At 37.4% G+C, this 26747-nt stretch overlaps 2 protein-coding genes and 1 long non-coding RNA gene across 11 annotated transcripts in view; 2 read left to right on the forward strand and 1 right to left on the reverse strand.

The window, feature by feature from the left end:
* NF1 (neurofibromin 1) overlaps positions 1-26747 on the reverse strand; it is a 273622-nt gene that overhangs the window by 70175 nt on the left and 176700 nt on the right. The gene's annotated exons all lie outside the window — the stretch shown is intronic.
* Positions 4035-6742, forward strand: OMG (oligodendrocyte myelin glycoprotein). Its single transcript, NM_001077524.2, has 2 exons — positions 4035-4216; positions 5042-6742. Exons 1-2 carry the CDS (start codon positions 4214-4216, stop codon positions 6368-6370), a joined length of 1332 nt encoding a protein of 443 aa, NP_001070992.2. The 5' UTR covers positions 4035-4213; the 3' UTR covers positions 6371-6742.
* On the forward strand, positions 21011-23320 carry LOC132343022 (uncharacterized). The gene is made up of 2 exons (XR_009491664.1): positions 21011-21506; positions 22077-23320. It is a non-coding gene; the product is annotated as an uncharacterized lncRNA (long non-coding RNA).

Here is a 26747-nt window from a genome sequence, read left to right on the forward strand (position 1 = left end):
AGGCTGCAACAAATCTTAAACGTTATTCAGTAGTCTATAAACTAATTGTCTGTAGCAATACTTGATATTATTTTGAAACTACTGTAGGATGATATAAATAAGCAGCTATGTAATGCTGTTAGAAACTATTTATAGGAAATATGAGGATAGAGGAACAAATTAAATCTTCACAAGGAAGCAAACTGATAAATCCAGATGAGGGACATCCTAGGAACAAGTGACTGAGTTTTGGCAACAAGCCAGTGGCATGGGGGGAAAAGGGTGGTGAGGTAAGAGAAAGGTCCTTTTTGAATTTTGACTTGATAATTTCTATCTTGTCAGTCCTTCCATACTTTTATAATACTTTATTCAGTACTCTTAGCTGTTTTCAGCAGTAAATTCAGTCTGTATTACTAAAAATAGAGAACATAATACTTTCACTCTCAAATAAGCACAATAAATGTTATCAACTTAAGTAACAAAGATAAACGGATTGGGTTGCCAAACTTGATTAATATGGGCGAGCTGTTCCTTGGCAGGTAATTTGTTATACTTTTCACAATATTGGGGTAATATATCCTAGAACAGCATGTTTCACAAAAGAATATGTAAATTAATTTACTGCTTAGTCTAGAATATAATAGTTGCATAAACAACTGTAGTTCTTGACTTGACAGACTTTTATAAAATGTAATGTGTCTGAATAACATCTAAAATAATTTGTAACAAACACTTCAGCCTACAAAAAATTATTTTTTGGAGTAATACACTATTATTTTATTTCATGAGAATTTCTAAAATCATAAGGACAGATGGTTTCAATTCAAGAGCATTAAAATGTATTTCCTGGACTTCCCTGGTGGTTCAGTGGTTAAGAATCCGCCTTGCAATGCAAGGGACACCAGTTTGATCCCTGGTCTGGGAAGATGCCACATGCAGCGGACCAACTAAGTTTGTGTGCCATAACTACTAAGCCCGCACTCTGGAGCCTGTGAGCTGCGCCTACTGAAGCCCATATGCCCTAGAGTCTGTGCCCCAACAAGAGAAGGCACTATAATGAGAAGCCTGAACCGCAAATAAAGAGGAGCCCCACTTTTCACAACTAGAGAAAGCATGCACATAGCAATGAAGTCCTAGCACAGCCAAAATATATACATGTTTTTAAATAAATCAAAAAATAAATAAAATGTACTTCCCTTTTTCTCCCATCTAAGTACTAACCAGGCCTGATCCCGCTTAGCTTCTGGATTAGACACATTCAGGGTGGTATGGCTATAAATAGTACTTCCACCCTCTTTTTCTTTTTGAGAATTTTCCAATAATCTTTGAATAACAGAAACAACCTCACATGTCCCCAAACTTAAAATAAGAGAAACATTGCTACTACTATTATACTGGAATTTTCTATCATATGCAGCAAAATCTGATTTCAATACAGCCTAAACACAAATTCATATGATCCTCTAGCTACTGAAACAACATGTTCTTTCTTTCAAAAAAAAAAAAAGTACTAGTAAGTATAATGGAACTGGATAACTCTACTTCCACATGGATATAATGAGACTTCCTAAAATTAAAAGGAGAGATTTAAGAAGTGTTTGGTAAACTGACCCCCAGGTCTCCTGTGGTGGCTCAGTGGTAAAGAATCTGCCTGCCAATGCAGGAGATGCGGGTTTGATACCTGCACTGGGAAGATCCCTGGAAAAGGAAATGGCAACCCACTCCAGTATTCTTGCCTGGGAAACCCCATGGTCAGAAGAGCCTGGTAGGCTATAGTCCATGGGGTTGCAGAGCCGGACACAACTTAGCAACTAAACAACAACAAACTGACCCTCAGCCACTTCCTGTGAAGTTTAACATACATACCCAGAAGCTAAAACAGAAGAAACTGAAATGTCAAAACTCTCATCTGGTATTTCCATAATATTGTTGAACACAGTATTTTTAAAACATTATTATTAAGCACTAAGATTGATGAGTGGCTTCTTAAATTCACAGAAAGAATCTTAAAGAGTTCCAGGCTGAACCCTCAAAGTAAAGTGGGAATAAAGTACCTAATCAATAATAAATTTCGAACACTACAGACATTTAAAATGTAGGTACTTTTCTAGGAACATTAATCTCATACAAAACATGACTCCTAGAGTATAGTTTCTCCTCTAAGAAAATAAGCTTCAATTTTTACAGTAAATTCTATTAGGGTAAAATTTGGGATAAAAGAATGGCAAATGTAATTTAGAGAAAAATGAAGGATTTAATAAATAGACATAAAGAGATTTTCTTTATATGTAATATGCTAATGAGTGAGTGAGTGAGTGAGTGAGTGAAAGTCGCTCGGTCTGTCCAACTCTTTACAACCTCATGGAATTCTCCAGGCCAGAATACTGGAGTGGGCAGCCTTTCCCTTCTCCTTGGGATCTTCCCAACCCAGGGATCAAACCAGGATCTCCTGCATTACAGGCAGATTCTTTACCAGCTGAGCCACAAAGGAAGCCCAAGAATACTGGAGTGGGTAGCCTTTCCCTTCTCCAGGGCATCTTCCCAACCCAGGGATTGAACCCAAGTCTCTCGCATTGCAGGCGGATTCTTTACCAGCTGAGCCACAAGGGAAGTCCAATAACGGCTGGTTTTTTTTTTATTACTTTTAAATTTTATTTAATTTTTGGCTGTGCCGGGTCTTCACTGCTGTGAGGGTTTTTCCTCAGTTGTGGTTAGCAGAGGCCACTTTCCAGGTGAGGTGCTCGGGCTTTTCAATGCAGCGGCTTCTCTTGTTGTGGAGCACAGGATCTAGAGCGTGCGGGTTTCAGTAGTTGCAGCTCCCAGGCTCTAGATCACAGGCTCAGTAGCTGTGGCACGTGGGCTCAGCTGCTCCAGGGGTTGGGGGATCTTTCCCAACTAGGGGTCAAACCTGTGGAACCCGTGGTTCCTACACTGGCAGGTGGATTCTTCACTACTGAGCCACCACGGAAGCCCCATACCTTCTGGTTTTTAAATGGTAACAATTTGGCAAAAAAACTGTCATTACCTTGTTTTCTTTTCTAAGGTAAGTTGGCTCTTCTAGAAATTAGATTCAACTTTTAATAGATTATTCATACAATTGGTCCACTAAAGAGTAGAGCTGAAGCGATCATAAATCTCATTTTATACAGCCCCTAATGAAAAACTTCCCTTTTACATTATTTCGTGTAATTTAAGAACTACAAACTGTTTTCTCAGTAAGATAAAATGTAAAACATTCTGAAGAAATCATCTAAAAATTTATGCTACTATTTTCAAGCCATAAAATCAAATAAATAGTTATTCATATATTACCAAAGATGTCTCTGGAGAAAATAATATTCATATTCACTCATCAAAGTAACTTCATGAAGAAAAAAAATCCTTAATCCAAAAGACATAAAATAAAACACATTTACGTTACCACATGAACTGATAATTTAGAAAAATGAGACGTTCATTTAAAAACACAGCCTCCCTCATTTGTATAGCCTGGGTAAAATAATCCTTTGTATCAAAAAGATAAAATAAAATAATCATATTTAAGTACTTTTGTACTTCCCCAAAAGATGAACAGTTAAGTGGCTGATAAATTGAAAAGGTGATTTGTACATAATAATCACCACACTGGGGGAGCACATAAAAAATTAGATGTTATTTTTAAAAGTGACATGACAATTGTACCATTTTAGGAAAAAAAAAATTGAGAAGGCAGAGTTCAAAAACAGTTAAACTAATATCTTAGAAAACCATCCACAAGGAAGGTCAAGTTCATTTTCAGCATTTTTCAATGTATAAAAAGCATGAAAAGTAGGAGCATTATAAAGAACCACGAATTCTCCACGAGGTAAATGTTAAAATGTAAAGCCAAAGCTCAGACAAATACACAGAAATGAGTAGGGCCAGGTCTAAAGTCCACGAGGTTTTCCTTCCTATGGCAAATCTGAGCTATATGGGTACACTCAATGCTGTAAATTAAAAAAAAGATTTTTTCGGGGTTCATTTTGTCGCGTGTGCACCTCCTGCAATAAATTTGAGTCCGCACCAATGACAGCTCTGCAGTCCTCCTATGTGGTACTGATCAGGTGGTTGCAGAGCTTCAGCTCACAGCAACACAATGCAGCTGAGCAGGCAAGCACAGCCCACAGCCAGAAGCGGTTCCTACTTTCCAGAACAAGGCGACCTTTAAGCTTAAGTTTCCCGGAGAAAATGAGATGCTGATGTTGAAGACGACACTATGGTAAGCTGTTATTTAAATCAGTAAAAAAATCGACTTCAGAATTTTTTTCTTTTTTTAAGAGAAAGTCAACGTTAGGATTGAATATATATTCAATAGCAAGTGCATGCACCAGAAATTTGCTGCAGTGTCAGTTGAGGGATTTCTTTCTAATATTCATTCACTTTGTAAATATACACATTGTTTTCCTTTAGACTCGGCACTGAAATATAGAGAAATCACTTTATAAAATGTGAGATTTTAAGGTATGGGGTTAGTCAGATTTTTCAAGTGCCTTAAAATGTTTTGCAAGGATATATTTATCCTGAGAAGACGAAGGTGAATTCCAAAGTACTGTCTTAATATCTAAATAAAATCCATCTTATATATACACACTGACTATTTCTTTACTGCAGAGATCTTAAGGAAAAAACAAAACAAAACAAAACACCAAAACAGACACGACAGCCATTTTTTCCCATTTGAATAAGGAAGAATAACATAAAAAAATAGTAACAGCTTAAGATTCTTTGGGATTTTTATTTGCCAAGAATACAATTTTATCAAGTCTCAAGGAAGATAAATAAGACAGATTACGGTAAAAAGAAAGGAGAAAATACAGAAGAGAGTAGGGGGAGAGAGTCTGTCTCTACCACATAGCCCCAGTTGAAGGATTAAGCATTTGGACTATAAATGAAGGGGAGCTTTGTTAGTTTAATCACTGGAACAATTATAAAAGAACTCAACAACAACGAGGTTTATTGAAAATTTTGCCTAATGCTAACTGACCCATGCAGATGCCTAATTGTATTTGCATATTAAAAGAAGGGTGTATCTGTTTGTTTCCAGGCTTTGATGGAATATCAGATATTGAAAATGTCTCCCAGCCTGTTCATCCTTCTGTTTCTCACACCTGGTATTTTATGCATTTGTCCTCTCCAATGTATATGCACCGAGAGGCACAGGCATGTGGACTGTTCAGGCAGAAACTTGACTACATTACCATCTGGACTGCAAGAGAATATTATCCATTTAAATTTGTCTTATAACCACTTTACTGATCTGCATAACCAGTTAACCCAGTACACCAATCTGAGGACCCTGGACATTTCAAATAACAGGCTTGAAAGCTTGCCTGCTCAGTTACCTCGGTCCCTCTGGAATATGTCTGCTGCTAACAACAACATTAAACTGCTTGAAAAATCTGATACTGCCTATCAGTGGAACCTTAAATACCTGGATGTTTCTAAGAATATGCTGGAAAAGGTTGTCCTCATTAAAAATACACTAAGAAGTCTCGAGGTTCTCAACCTCAGTAGTAACAAACTCTGGACAGTTCCAACCAACATGCCCTCCAAACTACATACCGTGGACCTGTCTAACAATTCCTTGACACAAATCCTTCCAGGAACATTAATAAACCTGACAAATCTCACACATCTTTACCTGCACAACAATAAGTTCACATTCATTCCAGATCAAGCTTTTGACCAACTCTTTCAGTTGCAAGAGATAACCCTTTACAATAACAGGTGGTCATGTGACCACCACCAAAACATTACTTATTTACTTAAGTGGATGATGGAAACAAAAGCCCATGTAATAGGGACTCCCTGTTCTAGCCAAATATCATCTTTGAAGGAACATAGCATATACCCCACACCTTCTGGATTTACCTCAAGCTTGTTCACTGTAAGCGGGATGCAGACAGTGGACACCATTAACTCTCTGAGTACGGTAACTCAGTCCAAAGTGACCAAAATACCCAAACAATATCGAACAAAGGAAACAACGTTTGGTGCCACTCTAAGCAAAGATACCACCTTGACTAGCACTGACAAGGCTTTTGTGCCCTATCCAGAAGATACATCCACAGAAACCATCAATTCTCGTGAAGCAGCTGCTGCAACTCTAACTATTCATCTCCAAGATGGAATGGTTACAAACACAAGCCTCACTAGCTCAACAAAATCATCCCCAACACCCATGACCCTAAGTATTACTAGTGGCATGCCAAATGATTTCTCTGAAATGCCTCAACAAAGCACAACCCTTAACTTACGGAGGGAAGAGACAACCACAGATGGAAAGACACGCTTACCTTCTGTGGCAAGTGCTTGGAAAGTAAATGCTTCGTTTCTCTTAATGCTCAATGCTGTGGTCATGCTGGCTGTCTGAGGGTCTGCACTTTTCTGAAATTTAATGAATGAACTCCTCCCTGATGTACAGCTGGGAAAATATTCCCCTATCTAACCAGTGACTCAAGCTTATATTAAGTATTTAAGAAAGCCAGTCTTACCGTTTCTGACTCTGATGTAAATGAAGTAACTTGTCTTAAATAAAAGAAGTGCACAATGTCTTGGTACTTGCTGCTATTTTACTGTCTTAATGAAGTAAAACTAATGAGTTTCCTTTTTTTAAAAAATAAAGTGTTTTCTTTTTAAGGCTTCAATTTACTGCACAAAATATAAAGCATCTAAACTTTAATATGTATTTTATGTATGTTTACACTGTCAAACATCTGGGAAAAAAATAAAAGGTCTATGCTCATATCTGTGTCACTTGGCTTTCTAGTCATACCAACTTAATCTACTTACTAGAAATGACATGACAAACTTTTTTGCTCTAAGGTACTTTGGTAAAGTCTTTATGGCAAATATAATACTGAAGGTATCCAAGCATTCTGCCACTAAAGTAAAACTGTGGTTGCCTCCCCATGAATGGTAACGTCACATCATTATTTTACACACAAGCCATAATTGTTTTAAATCTAAATGATGTCCTGCTTCTGAGGAACTCTTGGCTACTTTACAGATTATATAATGGACAAAAGCTCTTCAAAAAGCTAGAGGACACTAGGCTTTGCATTTTAATAAGGCAAGTTTGATGGCTTTGTTTTTTTGCACTGTATAAAAGTATTAAAAATGCAATAAAAATTTAAACTTAAAAGACATATAAAGAAGGAACAGTTTTAGTGAATATTTAACAAACTGTTCATTAGTAGAAAACTAAAATAATTATACAGTTAAAAGTCTTCTATGAGCAGGAAAGAGAAATTTATCTTTTGTACATCAGAAGTTAGAATCTGACTTAGCTAAGTCAAAATCAACATTAGTTTCAGGATAAAATCATGGGGGTCTAACGCACACCAGCAGTACTAACAGAGGGAGAGGAAAAGAAAAGGAGAAAAGCCAAAGAAGGCTGGAATTCATTTGGCGCTACAACCAGGTGATGAGTCCAATAAAACAGACAGCAGGACTAGAGCGGGCGTGAGATACATCCAGGTACTCCAAGTCAAACTGCACTGGGGCTTCAACTAGAAGAAAACTGAGAACTGTCTACTAATACAAAGGAAGCCATTGTTTGAATTAAGAGACAAACATAAGTAATAGCCAAGAGTCAGAAAAAGAAGTCCTGAAAACAAGGCTAGATTAAAATGCAAGACAGCATAATTGAAATTGGTGAGCCACAAATGAGGAATTTAATTTGTGCCATAAGGAGGAATCTATTTCAAGCATTCTTAGAGTTGGGAAAAGAGTACAGAAAGAAATTTAAAAATTAAGATAGTTTTCTTTCCACGTTTGGGAACATTTCTATTCAGAGACACAGAAAAGTAACAATCTTATGCTCTCTTCATTTTTTCTTTCTTTTAAGGGGCAGGCTTATGGAAAAATTACTTTTAAGCTTCAGTAAAGCAATTCCTCTCCTATACGGACTTATTATTTCAGAGACTCTGAGACATTTTTCTGCCCTGGCAAACCTACTTGGTTCACTACTGTCAGGAGGGGATTCACCATGAAGAAAAGGAGTTATCTGAGATAGCCCCTAAATGATTTTAAAATGGGTACGCTGTCTCCACTCTCTCCCAATACTGATCTAGTATCTTCACCATCAATGGTAGAGGCTAACTGCTTAGGTATTTCCTACTCTACCACACACTTGCATCTTGTTTTAAAAATACACACACTCTGAACTCCACAGAAAGTAGGTTTCTTAGAGTTAATTGTCTTTCACTCTGAGGGTGCCAAAAATTCAATGTTGTCTTAGAAATCCCATGAGGAAAAATGACCAAAAAGTGTAATTTATATATTATAGCATTAGCAGCACCTATAAATTATGCCAATCTTATCGACATATCTGCAAAATGCAGGGAAAAAATACAGTAAATTTACCAGCACAACACATGTCAACCACACAGACTCTAAGTCCTCAGAAAGAAGTACAGTAATTAGTAATTATATACTTTCATGGAAATTGTATTCTTATCATTAATAATGGAGGAGAGATCATTACTTGCCAATACAACAAGAACTACCATATTATTGGGCTCCATAAACATTCAAAATGCAGTAGTCCTCAGCATCTATCTCTCAAACTCGTAAGGTCCATCCATCCATACTGAAGGTTTGATTTTATTTTACAAGTAACTTTTGTTTCTCACCAGTCAAGAGAACTCATATAAGAGAACAAACACAAAAGCAAATGTAATAAGGGAGAAAGTCATGGTGAAGAATATGTGCTTTGATGTCCAATCTTCTAGCCCTAAATCCTGTCTCTGACACTTCTCAGCTATATAACCCTGGACAAGTTACCAATGTCCTAAGTCACAGTTTCATAACCCATAAAATGGGCTAGCAGAACTTATTCATAGGGGGCATTTACTCCTAAGCAATAAATGGCATAATTCACATATAGTCTTAGCAGTGCCTTGGCTCCTCACATTCTATGTGCAGTAATGCCACTGTTACACGTCTATGTCCAAGCTCAGTTCGTTGAGAAATTCCCATGTATGTCAACACCCAAGCTCTAAGAGCGAGAGAACGAAATGGTAAATTTGCTTCAGTCCTGCTCCTCCACCCTCCAGGGTTCAAGTTCAGATGTTAATGAGATGGGACCCAGAAGAGAGAGAAACATTCACTTATGAGAGCAGAATGATAAAATGTCTCCTATTGCTAACTTAAAAGATCTCAAATATGTCTTCTTCAACGACCATTATCATCAACCATCTTTTAAATATTATTTGGGAAATTCCAGAACAAAAACAATGGATAAAATTATTGAAAAAATCAAAATGGTTATTATTAACAGGTGAAATAATTATTATCTATCTAAAGGACCCCTCAGGAATGCCTTCAGAAGAACAACGTTAATAACAAATATACAAACATTAATGGTTTTCTCATATGCTGGCAACAAATAATTAGAAAATTATAGGAAAAGGATACTATATTCATGACAGCAAATAACAAACCAAAATATATAATGCCAAGAAAAACATTCACATGAAATGTGCAGGACCAAATGGAGAAAAGTTAAAAAAAAATTAATGAGATGTATAAACCAAGACTTGATGAAGATGATAAACAAAGGTCTCCCATTCATTTATTCTTTCACTGAAGTATTTTTTTAGCACCTGGAATGTACCAGGAACAAAGGTTAACTAAAGGAGACACACCTTGATTGATGTTGTAAAGACGAATTAATTCCAGATAATTTATGGATTAAGCCAACTCTGATAAACATTCCAATGAGAGTCTTTTTAGAATAAAATACTCAAGTCCATCTGGAAAAATAAGTGGGAAAGAACAGAAAAAGGAAAAAATAGAAAAATCTTAGCCTTTCTATGTCAGTTGTAAAAATTAAGGCAGAGTAGTAGTGGCATAAAAATAAAAAAGAAGATAAATGTAATATAGAAATGACAGCACAATTAGAGCACACAACAATTAAGAATTCTTTGTGCCTCCATTTCCTCAAAGGGTCGTTGTGAGGGGAAAAATGAGTTAACACACGTAAAGTGCTTAGAACAGTGCCTACCACGTAGTACATTCTCAAACAGTGGAAAAAGTCAAAAATCAAAGCGGAAAGTAAAGATGCAAAAAGCAACGCTGGGAAAATTTGAAAGGAGTCCAATTCAATACTCACTTCATGTGATACACCTACATAGTGAACTAAAAAAGATAACATAAAAAAGGAAGTCTTAAAACCAACAGGAGAATAAAAAAGAATACGAATCTCTCAGTGGAAGGCTTTTATTTTAAATTAGAAAAATAAAAAAACATCCACAAAGAAATCATCAATAGTTTATACAAAACCCCAAATTTCTTATGTTGGGACTAATAAGCCTGATGAAAAATACTCAGAGAAAAACATAAAGGAGATTGCTAATCAAATGCTCATAAAATTGATAAGAAAAATACTTAGATTTCCCAATGGATAAGTATGTGAAGGACACAAACAGAAATGTTTAAAAGACAGGAAGTGTGGGGACTGACAAATATATGGGGAATACGGCAATCACATAATAAATGACAAAAATAAAACGTGACGCCATGCTCATTACTAAATCAGCAAGCAATTTTTTTTAAGTAATAAAAATCAATGCTGGGGAAGACACAGTTAAACAGCCACATTCACATATTGGTACAACTCTTCTGAAAAGTAACTGGCAACTGTGATGAGAAAATACCTATTCTGAGTTGCTGCCTAAGCATTTTTCAGTATGACAACACTACACATGCCCCGTGGCTGGACATTTAGATAAGGACTCAAGTTAGGATTCCCACCACAATTTCCCACTTTGCTTTTCCTGGAGCACCTTTTAAAATAACCATATAGAAGTGAGCCTGCAAACAGTTAAGGGACTGTCACCCCAACCACCTTACAGCAGGTGCTCTCTCTCTCTCTTCTCTTGACCTGGCACAGAGGACTGCTCTGCCATCCGCCCAGCTCACTGTGCATGCTTGCTCCCACCCCTCTCTGCCCCACGTTTCTGGGATCTCTAAATAATAAAATCCCGTGACTTCGTCTGAATGTACTGAAACCGAGCCTTCAATCAAAATAACCCCAGGAGTTTTCACTTCCCTCAGAAATTGAGGGCGCTACTTGCCAACCTTGAGTTGGTGGCTTGTGCCTCATTCAAAAAGTCATAATCTGCATATTTTTAACTTAATATATCAATTACAGGTTGTGGGGTGGGGCAACAAAACAGTGATCAAAAACCTAAAATATTTTAACCTTTAATCTAGTAAATTCTAGGTAAATATCAGCATTCTTTCAAACATCAAGAAAACCAGAATGCTAAGTATCTATCATTAGGAAAGCGGTTAAGTAAATGATGACCCACTGGCCAGAATATTACATGACCAATACAAATATTTATGTAGTTTCTTTTTTAACTTTGAAATGTATAAAATGCAAATACTACAAAGATAGAGTGAAAACTATATAAATGTGTTACAGAACTATGTATAAAAACAAAAAACATAAATATGCTGAAATGCATATATGTATACCAAGTATTTTTTATTGCCTGTTTTGTCTTTGAAAAATACAAGAGGTATAAGAAAAGAATTATTGAAATAGGTGTCCAAGGGTTCTAGGTTGAGTAAGAAAATCAGACGATGCAAAATGAACTGTGAATAGGGAAGGGGAAGTTAAGAAACTGGAGGGTACCATGACATATAGATCAGAGACTGAGAAGTACTATCAGATTTCTTGGAAGCATATACAGCTTACGTTAGTTCTACATGGTTAATCGTTGTGCCTCGGACTGTTCTCCAGCAAATCTAACCAGACAAGCTCTTTCTCTCCTAAAAACGAGACAACAAAAAAACACCAAAAATCTTCAACAAGTGTCTGTTTCTCAGTCAGTCAGTCAGTTCAGTAGCTCAGTCGTGCCTGGCTCTTTGCAACCACATGGACTGCAGCATGCCAGGCTTCCCTGTCCATCACTAACTCCCAGAGCTTGCTCAAACCCATGTCCGTTGAGTCGGTGATGCCATCCAACCATCTCATCCTCTGTCGCCCCTTTTCTTCCTGCCTTCAATCTTTCCTAGCATCAGGGTCTTTTCCAATGAGTCAGTTCTTCACATCAGGTGGCCAGAGGACTGGAGTTTCAGCTTCAGCATCAATCCTTCCAATGAATATTCAGGACTGATTTCCTTTTGGATTAACTGGTTTGACCTCCTTGCAGTCCAAGGGACTCTCAAGAGTCTTCTCCAACACCACAGTTCAAAAGCATCAATTCTTCAGCGCTCAGCTTTCTTTATAGTCCAACTCTCACATCCATACATGACTATTGGAAAAACCATAGCTTTGACTAGGCGGACCTTTGTTGGCAAAGTAATGTCTTTGTTTTTTAATATGCTGTCTAGGTTGGTCATAGCTTTTCTTCCAGGGAGCATCTTTTAATTTCATGGCTGCAGTCACCATCTGCAGTGGTTTTGGAGCCCAAGAAAGTAAAGTCTGTCACTGTGTCCATTGTTTCCCCATCTATTTCCCAGGAAGTGATGGGACCGGACGTCATGATCGTAGTTTTCTGAATGTTGGGTTTTAAGCCAGCTTTTTATTACTCTCCTCTTTCACTTTCATCAAGAGGATCTTTAGTTCTTTACTTTCTGCCGTAAGGGTGGTATCATTGTGTATCTGAGGTTATTGATATTTCTTTCAGCAATCTTGATGCTAGCTTGTGCTTCATCCAGCCCAGCATTTCTCAAGATGTACTCTGCATATAAGTTAAATAAGTAGGGTGACAATATACAACCTTGATGTACTCCTTTCCCTATTTGGAACCAGTCTGTTGGTCCATGTCCAGTGCTAACCATTGCTTCTTGACCTGCATACAGATTTCTCAGGAGTCAGGTCAGGTGGTCTGGTATTCCCATCTCTTGAAGAATTTTCCAGTTTGTTGTGATCCACACAGTCAAAGGCTTTGGCATAGTCAATAAGGCAGAAATAAATGTTTTTCTGGAACTCTCTTGCTTTTTCCATGATCCAACGGATGTTGGCAATTTGATCTCTGGTTCCTCTGCCTTTTCTAAATCCAGCTTGAACATCTGGAAGTTCATGGTTCATGTACTGTTGAAATTGTATCTCAGAATAAAATCTAAATTCTTAATAGCTTACTAACATGTATGATCAAGCCCTTGGTTCCCTTTACAGTGCCATCTTAAAAATTTCCAACTCCATCGCACTGTATAGTTCAAACAGAACATTTTTCTATCCCTGTAATTCACCATACTCTCTCTTGCCATGAGGCTCTCAGAAATTCTGCATGTCCTCGCTGCCACACTCCTTTTCCTCTTCTTCCCCTGGCAAACCTTATTCATCCTCTTTATTTCAATTTAGATATTACCTCCTGCTAGGAGCTTTTTTGGGGGGGGGATCTTGATCTGAATTTATTAAATAAAAGAATTAATAAAGAACAAAGATATGACTGGTGGGCTAACAATAACCTTCTTAAGACAGAAAAAGTCAAACCTCCAAGTCTTTCTTATTCTAGAGCCTAAGTTTCTTCCAACAGGTCAAAGTCACAGCTTCAAAGTCCAGATAAAACAGAGATTAAAGAAAATTTATAAATGAAGGATGATTTGGCTAGCCTGCTATTTGTCACATAAGAAATTAGTTCTAGGTAGTGGGGAGCTACCTCTGGAACAATTCCAGAGAAAGGTTAGTTTTGTTGCTGCTGTTGCTAAGTAGCTTCAGTCGTGTCCGACTCTGTGCGACCCCACAGACGGCAGCCCACCAGGCTCCACAGTCCCTGGGATTCTCCAGGCAAGAACACTGGAGTGGGTTGCCATTTCCTTCTCCAATGCATGAAAGTGAAAAGTGAAAGTGTTGTAAACAATTTAGTACAAGTAGATTACTCAAGGGAAATCAAGGAAATAGAAAAAAATAAAAAGCCACCTCAAGGTGTTAATAATGTATTAAGCAGGTTACTTTCCTTCACACTTTCAAAACTGATACAAGTGAGGTTTTTAAGAAGGTTGTCTTTCAAGAAATGTCATTTTTGGTTCAACAGCCCCAACTCTGTTAAGCACGTTCAGGCAACAGTTGAGACAAATGCTCAATACATCCATTTATCTTTTCTTTTTTTTTTTATTTTTTAACTTTACAATATTGTATTGGTTTTGCCAAATATGGCCTGATATTGTGAATTTGTTGGAAGTTATTGATGAAATCAAAGTACAGAAATTAAACATACACATACAAATACTCATAAAAAAAGCAAAACTGTACAGGTTTTTCCTGATTAAAACAATTCTAAGAGTATTTAAAGTACATTGTGATTTAGTATAAAAGCATGAGTTAAGACCGTCACCAATAGTCTTATTGTGAGTAAATGATTAAATGTGTCCTCTGGTGAAGATCTAAATAACATGTATTTCATATGGGCATTTTAAAGAATAGATTAAATCACGTACATTAAAGCATTTTGTAGGTGCTACATAAATATTTTAAATATTACTCCTGTGCCTTATATAAGAGATTCTTGGTAATTAAAAAGGTTAGAGATGGAGATGACTGAACCCAGAGTGGCATATAATTGCTTATGTACCTATCCTCTTTAATTACACTTTAAATAATTTATAAGATTTGTTATTCATTCATTTATATATGGAAAATATAGTTTATCAGTAAAAAAAAAATTAGATATCTGAATTTCAAATGGGTATCTCAAAGCCAAACATCAAATAAATCTGATGAAATATACTCAATACCAGGAAATGCAGTTTTTCACTTTGTGTTATTCTGTTGCCCATAGTCACAGATCAAACAGAATACTTCTGGAAGGCTGAGGGAATTCAAATGCCTGTCAAATGCTTGCCTCAATAGAAAATAAACTAAGATTTAATGGCTTTTCATCGACAAAGAAAAAAAAATCACTAAGGAAAAATAAAGATGCCATACACCACAATAACCACTGGGAAGGCCTTTGCTTGCCAATCAAAGCCTCAGTGACCACTACTGCACCCGGGACATTGTATAGTGTAAGAGTAACTGGCGCACAGCCACAGCTGCCCACCAGCTCTATCACTTAACCACAAGGCGCTCTGCTGTATTTCCCCATGCCAATGACAGATAATTAAAGAAAGCTGATACATGTTCAAAAATAATTTCATCTATTTACAGGCTCTAGTATTCTTTTTCATGCTATGGCTTTTCCACAATTGGAAATCTTTCTTGCTTAACAAAGTATACTTTGATAAAGTGTTATGAGTCTCTTGCCCTAATATTAAATTTTTTTAAAAGCTGTAGGACGTTAAATATGAACTTAGAAACGCACTGTAAAGGCTAAAACATAGTAAAAGTAATCAAAGAATGAAGGAGTCACCTGAAACTAGTAAAACATCTTCCTATACTATGATGATATGATAATCTTTAAACATAATAATAAAACATAATAAACATAATAAAACATAATCAAAGTAATCAAAGAATGAAGGAGTCACCTGAAACTAGTAAAACATCTTCCTATACTATGATGATATGATAAACTGATTTTAATTCTAAATTTCTTTATATTTTTCTTCAAAGTAGTCATGTTTGAGTCTTTAAGCTCTTATTCCAATGAGGCTGTCATTTGTGAAAACACCTTTGGGGGCCTTTCTTTCAAATATTACTACAAGCCAGTTTATATATAACACAAGAAAAAAATCATTTTAAGCAAAAATATTACTAAATGACATTTTGCTTTACCAAAAACTTTCAAGAATGAATATTTTCCTACCACATTTACACAGAACATACTACACTTCCAAAAATGTACTTCTCTTAAAATGTGTGCTCAAAAGCATAAGGGTTTAAAGTAAGTACCTCACCTACAACAGTGACTCTTCTGAAGGGAACAATATTCACTTGGATACATTTATCCTTAGATGCTTGTTTTAGAATTTTTACATGTTGTTTCCGGAGAAGGCAGTGGTACCCCACTCCAGTACTCCTGCCTGGAAAATCCCATGGACGGAGGAGTCTGGAACGATGCAGTCCATGGGGTCGCTGAGGGTTGGACACAACTGAGCGACTTCACTTTCACTTTTCACTTTCATGCATTGGAGAAGGAAATGGCAACCCACTCCAGTGTTCTTGCCTGGAGAATCCCAGGGACGGGGGAGCCTGGTGAGCTGCCGTCTATGGGGTCACACAGAGTTGGACACGACTGAAGTGACTTAGCAGCAGCACATGCTGTTACATAATATCAAACCTCATAAATATATCTCAGGATTATTTCCTTTCAAGGCTTATATATTTACATTAAAAGAGGTGAGCCACAGTTGATTAAAAATATAACTGTTTTCATAGCAATAGATGGACTGCAGCCACTAATTGCTTCTTTTTAAGTACATTCAGAAAACGAAGATCATGGCATCCGGTCCCATCACTTCATGGGAAATAGATGGGGAAACAGTGTCAGACTTTATTTTTCTGGGCTCCAAAATCACTACAGATGGTGACTGCAGCCATTAAATTAAAAGACACTTGCTCCTTGGAAGGAAAGTTATGACCAACCTAGATAGCATATTCAAAAGCAGAGACATTACTTTGCCAACAAAGGGTTTGTCTAGTCAAGGCTATGGTTTTTCCTGTGGTCATGTATGGATGTGAGAGTTGGACTGTGAGAAGGCTGAGCACCGAAGAATTGATGCTTTTGAACTGTGGTGTTGGAGAAGACTCTTGAGAGTCCCTTGGACTGCAAGGAGATCCAACCAGTCCATTCTGAAGGAGATCAGCCCTGGGATTTCTTTGGAAGGAATGGTGCTAAAGCTGAAACTCCAGTACTTTGGCCACCTCACGCGAAGAGTTGACTCAGTGGAAAAGACTCTGATGCCGGCAGGGATTGGGGGCAGGAGGAGAAGGGGACGACAGAGGATGAGATGGCTGGATGGCATCACTGACTCGATGGACGTGAGTCTCAGTGAACTCCGGGAGTTGGTGATGGACAGGGAGGCCTGGCGTGCTGCAATTCATGGGGTCCGCAGAGTCGGACACAACTGAGCGACCGATCTGATCTGAAGTACTATCAAGTCATAACTACCAAATTATTCACTATGTATCAATCACTACATCCTCTTTGTCGAGTAAACCAAAGCCTTGTTTCCTAACGCCCAAGGCCACTATACTTCTATAAACTAAGGATCACAGAAATCAAAACCACTTGAGAAATCTTCTGGCTCAATTCAGGACTCCAACTCTAATCACTATTATTAAATCAAGTCTTTTTCCTTTAAACTATAGTCATGTGTATCCATAATTAAAATTGGAAATTAGCCTTAACACTATCACTGAATGATACATATATGTAATATTTATATTATATTGTCAACAGCCTAGAGTGCAGCAAACTAGTGTCCAATAACATGTTACTTGCAGCCTGTTTCTGTATGACCTGCAAGGTAAGAATGGTTCTTTTTGGTTAAAAAACCAAACTCAAAACAAAAACAAGAAAAAAAGAAAAGCTTTATGTGGCTTGTAAAGCCTAAAATATTTACTACCTGGTCTTTTGATAAATAAGCTTGCTAATCTCCACTTGGATAATTGATAAAGCTACCCACTCAGTCTGTAAGATAAGGATCAGTTCAGTTCAGTTGCTCAGTCGTGTCCGACTCTTTGTGACCCCATGGACTGTAGCACACCAGGCTCCCCTGTCCATCACCAACTCCCAGAGCTTGCTCAAACCCATGTCCGTTGAGTCGGTGATGCCATCCAACCATCTCATCCTCTGTTGCCCCTTTTCTTCCTGCCTTCAATCTTTCCTAGCATCAGGGTCTTTTTCAATGAGTCAGTTCTTCACATCAGGTGGCCAAAGGACTGGAGTTTCAGCTTCAGCATCAGTCCTTCCAATGAATATTCAGGACTGATTTCCTTTTGGATGGACTGGTTTGATCTCCTTGCAGTCCAAGGGACTCTCAAGAGTCTTCTCCAACACCACAGTTCAAAAACATCAATTCTTCGGCGCTCAGCTGTCTTTATATAGTCCAACTCCCACATCCATACATGGCTACTGGAAAAACCATAATTTGACTAGATGGACTTTTGTCGACAAAGTAATGTTTCTGTTTTTTAATGTGCTGTCTAGGTTGGTCATAGCTTTTCTTCCAAGGAGCAAGTGTCTTTTAATTTAATGGCTGCAGTCACCATCTGCAGTGATTTTGGAGCCCAAGAAAATAAAGTCTGTCACTGTGTCCATTGTTTCCCCACCTATTTGCCATGAAGTGATGGGACTGGATGCCATGATCTTCATTTTTTGAATGTTGAGTTTTAAGCCAGCTTTTTCATTCTCCTCTTTCACTTTCATCAAGAGGATCTTTAGTTCTTCGTTTTCTGCCATAAGGGTGATGTCATTGTGTATCTGAGGTTATTGATATTTCTCCTGGCAATCTTGACTTCAGTTTGTGCTTCATCCAGCCTGGCATCTCTCATAATGTACTCTGCATATAAGTTAAATAAGCAGGGTGACAATATACAGCCTTGATGTACTCCTTTCCCGATTTGAAACCAGTCTGTTGTTCTATGTCTGGTTCTAACTGTTGCTTCTTGACCTGCATACAGATTTCTCAGGAGATAGTTAAGGTGGTCTGGTATTCCCATCTTTTTAAGAATTTTCCACAGTCTGTTGTGATCCACACAGTCAAAGGATAAAGCACAACAATGTAAGGATAAAGTACAACAATTTTTTTGAAGCAGAATCAACAAGACTTAGTGATTAATCAGACGCATGCGGTTACAAAAAGGCTGAAATGAAGACTGATATTTAGCTTTCTATTTAATAAAGAGAAGGAGGGAATATTGGGAGACAGATACTTCTCCAAACATGTATTTTGCAACTAAGGAGAAATGTGCTCTTTTTCTTATATTAGATTCCTACAGTGAAGAGACTGATATTCTACTGTAGAAGTACTTACGTACAATTCTAAGATACTCACATTTAAGTCTAACATAACAATAGTCTGTTTTTGCACATGTTCATATACACTTTCTCAGGAAGCTTCCAAATATCTTTTTGAAACATAACTGTCCACAATGAAAAGTCACTTGCTACTACACGGTATTGGGGGAAAAAAAGAAACAAGCAGCCCAAAATGGAGTCACTTGTGTTAAAATCAAGACTTAATACCAAATCTAACTGCAGTTACAACCTTCTCCAGGAATGTAATCCTAACCAGTGGAATCTTCTGGTCAGTACCAATGAGATAATCATTTCCATCCCCAAAAGGAAGATGAGATAATCTGCCACACAGACAGATGCTTTTCATACCCCATGTAAGTTACTTAAGCTTGAAATAATTTTTTATGATTTCCTTGTCTTGCCTTTAAAAACGTTCCTTTTCCATAATCCTCTGGAGCTCCTCTCTATTAGACAGGATGCTGTCCAATTCATAAACTGTTCAATAAAACCAATTAGATCTTTAAAATTTACTTGGTTGAATTTCTGTTACTTTACATAGGTAAAGGATGTGAATGCACTTTTGACCTACATCATACAAGTAAGAAATCCTCTCAAAAGAGAAGCCAGAAAGTAGAGAGAGGACTTAAACTCAGGCCTCTGAGTTGCAAATTTATGTTTATGGTGCAGGGAAAGCTGTAAATGACCAAATGTCTAAAATAATAGACATACCAGCCTCCCCCATGAAGAAACAAAGATAAGATATTTCAATAAATTCCAGTGTTTGTTGTACACTACTCTGTACAAGTACTCACTGCGCCAGAAGGTACAAAGAAGAGGTTGTACCTGATCACAAGGAAGCCAGAGGATACAATAGAGAAAAAGAGTCTGATACATGTGCTAGACACACCAAGTCCTAAAATGTCTGATTTGGAAGTATAGAATTAAGAAAGGCTCGCATAAAAAGGGCTTCCCTGGTGGCTCAGAGGGTAAAGCACCCTGCAATGCAGGAGACCTGGGTTTGATCCCTGGGTCAGGAAGATCCCCTGGAGAAGGAAATGGCAACCCACTCCAGTACTCTTGCCTGGAAAATCCCATGGACAGAGAAGCCTGGTAGACTACAGTCCATGGGATCGCAAAGAGTCGGACATGACTGAGCGACTTCACTTTACATAAAAAGATGCTGCCATCAGAGTTAGACACTGAAGGAAGAATGGAATTTTGAATGAGGAAGAAATACTCTGGGCAGATGGGAGAGACTGCACAAAGATAAAAGAAGCAGGGGTATTTAAAGGCATGAATAACGGCAAATGATTTCTTTTTTGGGGGGTAGAATTTAAGTGCTGCAGAGTTCAGAAATTTTAACTTTACTTAATTATCATCAAAGACTTGGGCAGCTTAAGATCAATAAGAAGAAAATAAGAAATCAAAGGTAATGATGCCGTTAATTTGAGAAAGATGTATCTGTGTATAAGAACAGGAAAAGAAAAAATGTTCAATTTAAAATTTTAAGTAAGTTGAGATTGAGGTGTTTGAAGCATCAATAAAAATTTACATGTGCATTATCTTAGTGCTCTGATTTATAATATCTACTCTGGTTGCTAAGAGGCTTTTTATGTTTACTTCTTAGGTCTGATCATACAAACTTTCAATTTAATAGAGGTCTGTACCTAATATAAATAAGATTTATACTCTTTATACTATACTCTACATACCTAATATAAATAAGATTTAGCAAGCACTGGTTCTATTTATTCAGGAGGAAAAAGAAACCTTCACAGCAAAGTAAAACAAGACAGAAACATGTACTGACTTGTACTTCTGCCATTTATGAAGCAATTTCCTTGTATGTCAACACAATTGTTCACAGCCCTGCAATTTTTAAAAAGAGCCAGCTAATGTGATGAAAACATTAGCACAAAACAACCCAACTTCCCTGTGTGCCACTCATTAAGGAAAAGCAGTGACCAAAAGATGAAATTCCTTTGAAGAATTTACTCCACGTGCTTCAATGTGAGCTATTTAATGTACTAAAACAAAACTCTGCAAACTCAATATGAAAAGTAGCACTTTCACATGCAATTCTTTTCTATTTAGTTTTATATTAATAAAGTTTAACCTCTTTTCTAATAGAATAATTATTTACTAGAACTCTAGAACCTCTAGAAAGCTATATTCTTGAATTATTTTGAAAACTTCCAATATAATCCTAGCCAAAAACTACCCTCTAAACATATATACAATATATTTTAAGAAAAAAATCTGTCTCTAATATACTTACTCAATTTTAAGTCATGATAATCACGGTAGGCAAAGAGTATATCCCTGTAGTTAGTTCAATCTTATGAAGACATTCGCTAATGCAAAACATGGGTAAAAGGAATAACAAAGTGGTATTCACAGGGTTCTTTGTGTAAGTGACTAGATTTTAGAAAGACTTTATTTGCATTTCTCCATCTCTGCCACAGTCTGTTTGCACCAGTTTGGAAAGCACTCAATAGGTCATTTCCAAAACACAAATACCAGGTCAACTTTATAACACGTGACTTACTCACTAATTCTATTTAAACAGCACACAGTAAGAAATTAGATTCCCCATAGGACACTGGAGAAAGCCTGAAGCCTATTCTTCAAAGAAAAAAACGTCAAAAGGTAATATTAAATTGAAATTTTCTCAGTTACACATTAGAACCAAATGTAAATTCAGCATATATTAGATTTCAAAGTTTGAGCTTTAAGTTAAAAAAAAAAAAGAACAGTTAACTATGTTCAACATGGGCTAGCTGCTTTTTCTCAATCATGGCAAACCATTAGATTTGAAGACAGGATAAAAAAAAATTAGCCTTACTTTAAAAATAGTTTACTAGTAAACCTTTTGTATATGTCTATAGTATGTCTTCATAGTCCCCATCTACTAAAGAACACTAGACTAAGACTCAGACTCAAGTTCTAGTTCTGGTCATTTTCAGATATGCATCCTCAGGCAAATTATGCCCTTTGTCTGAGCCCATCTGTAAAATCAAGGAGTTGATATTGATCATTTCTGAATTTCCTTTTATCTTAAAAACTATCTGTTAAACAAAGGTTGGCATTTTCCTGGTACTGAGATAAGATTTTCTTCATTCCCTCTTCCCTCCTCACCATCACTTTTAAAAATGGAAGTTCTTATATTTGTTTATGATCCAAGTGTTAGATTAATTTTCTATAATTATTTTGAAATAGGAAAATGATGTTCAAGTCATTATTCACTTTGCTCCTACTGTTTGCTGATGTCACTTTGGGGATAACCAAAGCAATACCAAAGGATACCACCCTAAGTTCTGAGACAACCATAAACTCCAACACAACTCCAAAGCTCCAAACATCTCTGGATCCCAAAGCAACTTCCAATCCCATGGCAACAAAGAATACGGAAGTGACTTCAACGATAGCCACAACCATGAATCCAGAAAGTGCAGCCACAACCAAGAAGATGAAAAGTACAGCCACAACCATGAGCACAAGAAGTGTAGCCACAACCAAGAATATGGAAAATGGTGGCACCAAATTGAATCCAATGGACAGCACTCACGTTCTTTTCTATGTCATATTTTTGTTGTTTTTTGTACACTTAGGCTGAAGTGGACTTGGACTGTCTGCATTGTTATCTCAGTTCACTATATCTGCTGAACGGCAACAAGCACACTAGGAAAATCAAATTTATTTCAACTTACTTCTGAGTAAATTATCATTATCCTAGTTTAATTTGGTTGTTTGCAAATTTTAATTGTGTAAGTTTAATCATAACCTTAATATGGTTTCCTTCCTTATAAATGCTAAAAAAGGCAAAATACTCTGTTTGCCTTTTAAATGTTTGCAAAACTGAGTTGCAACTTGGGGTTTTACATTAAAGGTGTAAGAGAAGAAATTATGTTGGTGACATTTAACCAAAGTATACTTCTGTGTGGGTGTGCGTGCATGCATGTGTGTGTGTGTGTGAAAAGGACAGGGGACTGTGGATAGCATGTGTTATTCTGCATTTATTTTTTATTAAGTAGACAAAAGGATAAACTATTGTGCTCTACAAAACAATACACCTGTCACCATATTCCATAAATGTGTAATAGTAACATGTTGTTACAATAAAAAAGATTCCAATTCTGCTAACGTTTGGAGTACAGACTACAGCTGCTCCAATGACAAAGTTATCTTACTCTGTATACACTTCTGTCTTTTACTGCAAATGGTCATTTGTTAATTTGATGCCTAGAATTCAGAATTCTTCCTTACAGAAATATACCCCATAAGTACTGGTAAGATTTTCATGCTGGTCTACAAAGATTTATTTAAGCTAAAAACCTAGTATTTAACAGTGATAATAACCATGTATGAACAGCTCTGATTCTTACTAGTTGTGCCGCCTTGAGCTTAATTCCCAACCCAGTGAAACTCCCAAACAAACTGGTAATAAACCTACTTCAAATGAATCACGTGGGGTGTCTGTTAGATAGATTAGGCTCTACCCTGAAATTTTGATTTAGCAGCCCATGTAGGGCCTGGAGATATATGTTTGTTTGATAGCTAGATTTGTGAATGACTAACAGCGTCTCTAAATTTCAGTTTATAAGTAAGTCAGTCATTGGCAGTAATAATACCTCAGCAGGTTATTTTAAGGGTTAAATGAAAAAGTATATAATATGCATGGTTTGCCTAAGGCAGAGAAAGCACTCAGTAAATTTTAGCCGTTATCATTATTATTACTAACACCCAAAAAGCAATTGCCAGGTATCACAGTATACCTAAGAGGAAAACTCTTCATTGCACTTTTAGGTTTTATAGTTTTAATTATTCTGACAAAAATAATATGCGTTCCTGGCAACAAGTCAAACAACAGAGATATATAATAGGAATTCTGTAGCTGACCCTCTGCGTGCTCCAGTCATGCTCCTGAGAACACCTCTGTGAACAGTTTAGCGTGCACGTTCACAGGCCTGTCAGTCTGTGCATATCACATGCCTGTGCACACACACCAGTGTTCCTCCTCATCGTGCATGATAATTGTCGAGAGCCATCTTTCTGGATATTTGAAAAGCTGCATTAGAGGACTTTCTGTTACTTTTGCCAGCTCAGAACCCACTTCTCCTCATTCTGATATTGGCAGTCCGATTTCCCTTTGGGAAACCCTGCTCCCGTGCCCTCCCCTCATGCCTTTCAGTTCATGCAGTTTAAGCTGCCTTCACCAGTGAGCTCCAGGGATGGGCGTATGACTCAGACCTAGATACCAAGAAATTCCATCCCCCTTGCCATAGCGAATGCCTCAGGAATTGCCAGATGACTCAGGCCAATAAGACTAGTACTTTTGCTGTTATTACTGGGAAAGAAGCGTTTTTCACTGGGTTGTTAAGCTGGGAGAACACAAATCACCACTGGGCATAGCTTAGGAAGAGCTGCCTGGGAATAAAATCAACACAAAGAAAGTAGAGTCAAGACATAGAGAAGACAGATGTTCTCCAGATGGCATTGTTCAAAGCCCTACATACAGTCATGCAAGAAGCCAGTCCATCTCCTGATCTCCTTGGGTACATCTACCAATTGATATGCTTTCTGGTTTACACAAGTGTAAATTTCATTTTTGTTACATGTAACAAGCAAATACAACACAAAACACAAAAACTCATTAACACATTATTCCATAATACAGATGTATCATTATTTATTCAACAATTTCCTTTTGATACAAAGTTATATATTATATATATATATATATAATATATATTTGCCACTATAAATAATGCTGCAACAATGGACATGAACTTGGGCAAACTCTGGGAGATGATGAGGGACAGGGAGGCCTGATGTACTGCAGTCCATGGGGTCGCGAAGAGTCAGACATGACTGGGTGACTGAAGAGCAACAAAAACTGTCCTTGTATTTATGGGACTTTATTACAGGTCAGGTTCAAAGGTATACAGGAGAGAATAGAAGGAAAAGACTAAAAACTAAATTAGGTCAAAATTACGAAGCAACCATCATGCCTGACTTGACATGAATCTGGACTTTATTCAGAAACTGAATGGTGCTACTTAACAAATAGAGACAGGATTAGATTTGAACTGGAACTGCCTCCAGAAGCAATGTTAAGATGACCTGGAAGTAGTTATGTGGGGTTTAGGGAGTAGGAGAATAATTCTGCATTAGTACAGGTTAAAGCTAATAAGAGAGTCTCAGTAATGGCAGTGGGGGGGGAAATGAATTCAAAAGACATTTCCAAAGTACCTAAAATTAAGCCATTAAGAACCAATTAAAAAAATAAAACACATACCTTAGGACATCCCCCGATAAATGAATAGCACTAGGAGGTTATTTCGAATCACATGACTACTGGGCTAGGAGAAGTACATGACTTAGGGGCAGCCAGGAATCCACTGGCTGGCCAGGACATAGCATTAAGGGTTTTGCCAAACAGGCATCTGTAGCTGAACCATGTTCTCTTTGTGGAATTTGAACTGTGAAGTACTGAGGTAATGAAGAACTGACTAGCTAGGGCTAATGCTGAAGAGATACAGAAAGAGGAAAATCATGAGACACAGCTGAATGTGAAGCCAAGAAAGAGGCAACAAGTCAGTTCCAGGACTGATGGACACCTAAGTGCTGTCTGCACCTGCTCTAACTCATGTTTTTTCTGAGGCCCACCTTCTTAAGAAAGTGAGAATGATTTCTCTGTAAAAACTGAGCCCTGACTAAAACAGCTTTATTGATTTGCCTAGATGACACAACTAAAATCAAGACATGGTGATTGATAATGAGGAGGATAAACGAAAGAGAGAAGAATTTTAAATGATTAGGGTTTCTAGAGTGAGAAGGGATGGTGATGCTATTGAGAAAGAGAATATGGTGCAAAGAGGAAATTGATTTGAATATACACTGAATTAAGTTTTGGACATTTCAAGTCTAAAAGGTCTGTGGACTATCTGTAAGGAGGCTGGAATCCATAGTTCAAAAGACATAAACTAATACATGGTAGTTAGTCTAAGCCACAAAAACAAAGGAATATCAAAAAGTCAAATCTAAGTGTTCTCTGACAAAGTTCACTGAACAGAGACAAGGCCTTTACGACCTTCTCCTGCTCCTGTACTCCTCCACAGTAGAGTGGGTCGCTCTACCCTGAGTGATCATGTGCTCAACTGTCCTGACCTCAGGCTTCACACCAGGTGACAATGAAGCCAGGAGGCACTCTCATACGTCTAAATAAGAGACTGAAATGTAGACTGAAGTTGGCAGAGTCACACCCCAAAACAAACAAACAAAAAAGAAAACCTTAAACATACTCTGTATGGTTACAGAACTTTATAGGTCACAAAATACTTTATGGGAGAGGTAGGCAGGATAGTTTTTCTAAGCAACTCCCCTTCTTTAACATATGAAGAAACAGAGTCATAAAAACTAACTTGTCTAAGAAGCAGCAGAGCTGGGAACCCTCAGCACACTCAAGTCACTCTATTACATGGGTCTCTAGGAAATCCCACTGATTCAATCTCACAGGTGTCTGCATCAGGCCCAAGCTACTTTCCTTTGGCCTTGTGTAGTATACAGACCACCACAGAGAAGGAATATAATCTTACACTCTGATCCTGGAGGAAAAAACCAGCTTTAAGGTTTTCCAGAAATCTTTGAAACTTGTAAACTAACAAGAATTTAAAGGGGGAGGAGGACACATGTCTACCTACCTCTCTCACCAATGTTTCACTTTTAATTACTTAGACAAAATAGGGAAAATCAAAATACACTAGTGGTATTAAAGATTGGGATTGGTATACAAGGATGGTTCATCTCAACTGCGAAAGAAAATTAAAATCCTAGGCAATTGAGAAACAGCATCTGAGGTGAAAGTTGGAAAGAAGACTTACGGGAAGG

This window comes from Bos taurus, chromosome 19, assembly GCF_002263795.3.
Source record: "Bos taurus isolate L1 Dominette 01449 registration number 42190680 breed Hereford chromosome 19, ARS-UCD2.0, whole genome shotgun sequence".
Lineage (NCBI taxonomy): Eukaryota > Metazoa > Chordata > Mammalia > Artiodactyla > Bovidae > Bos > Bos taurus.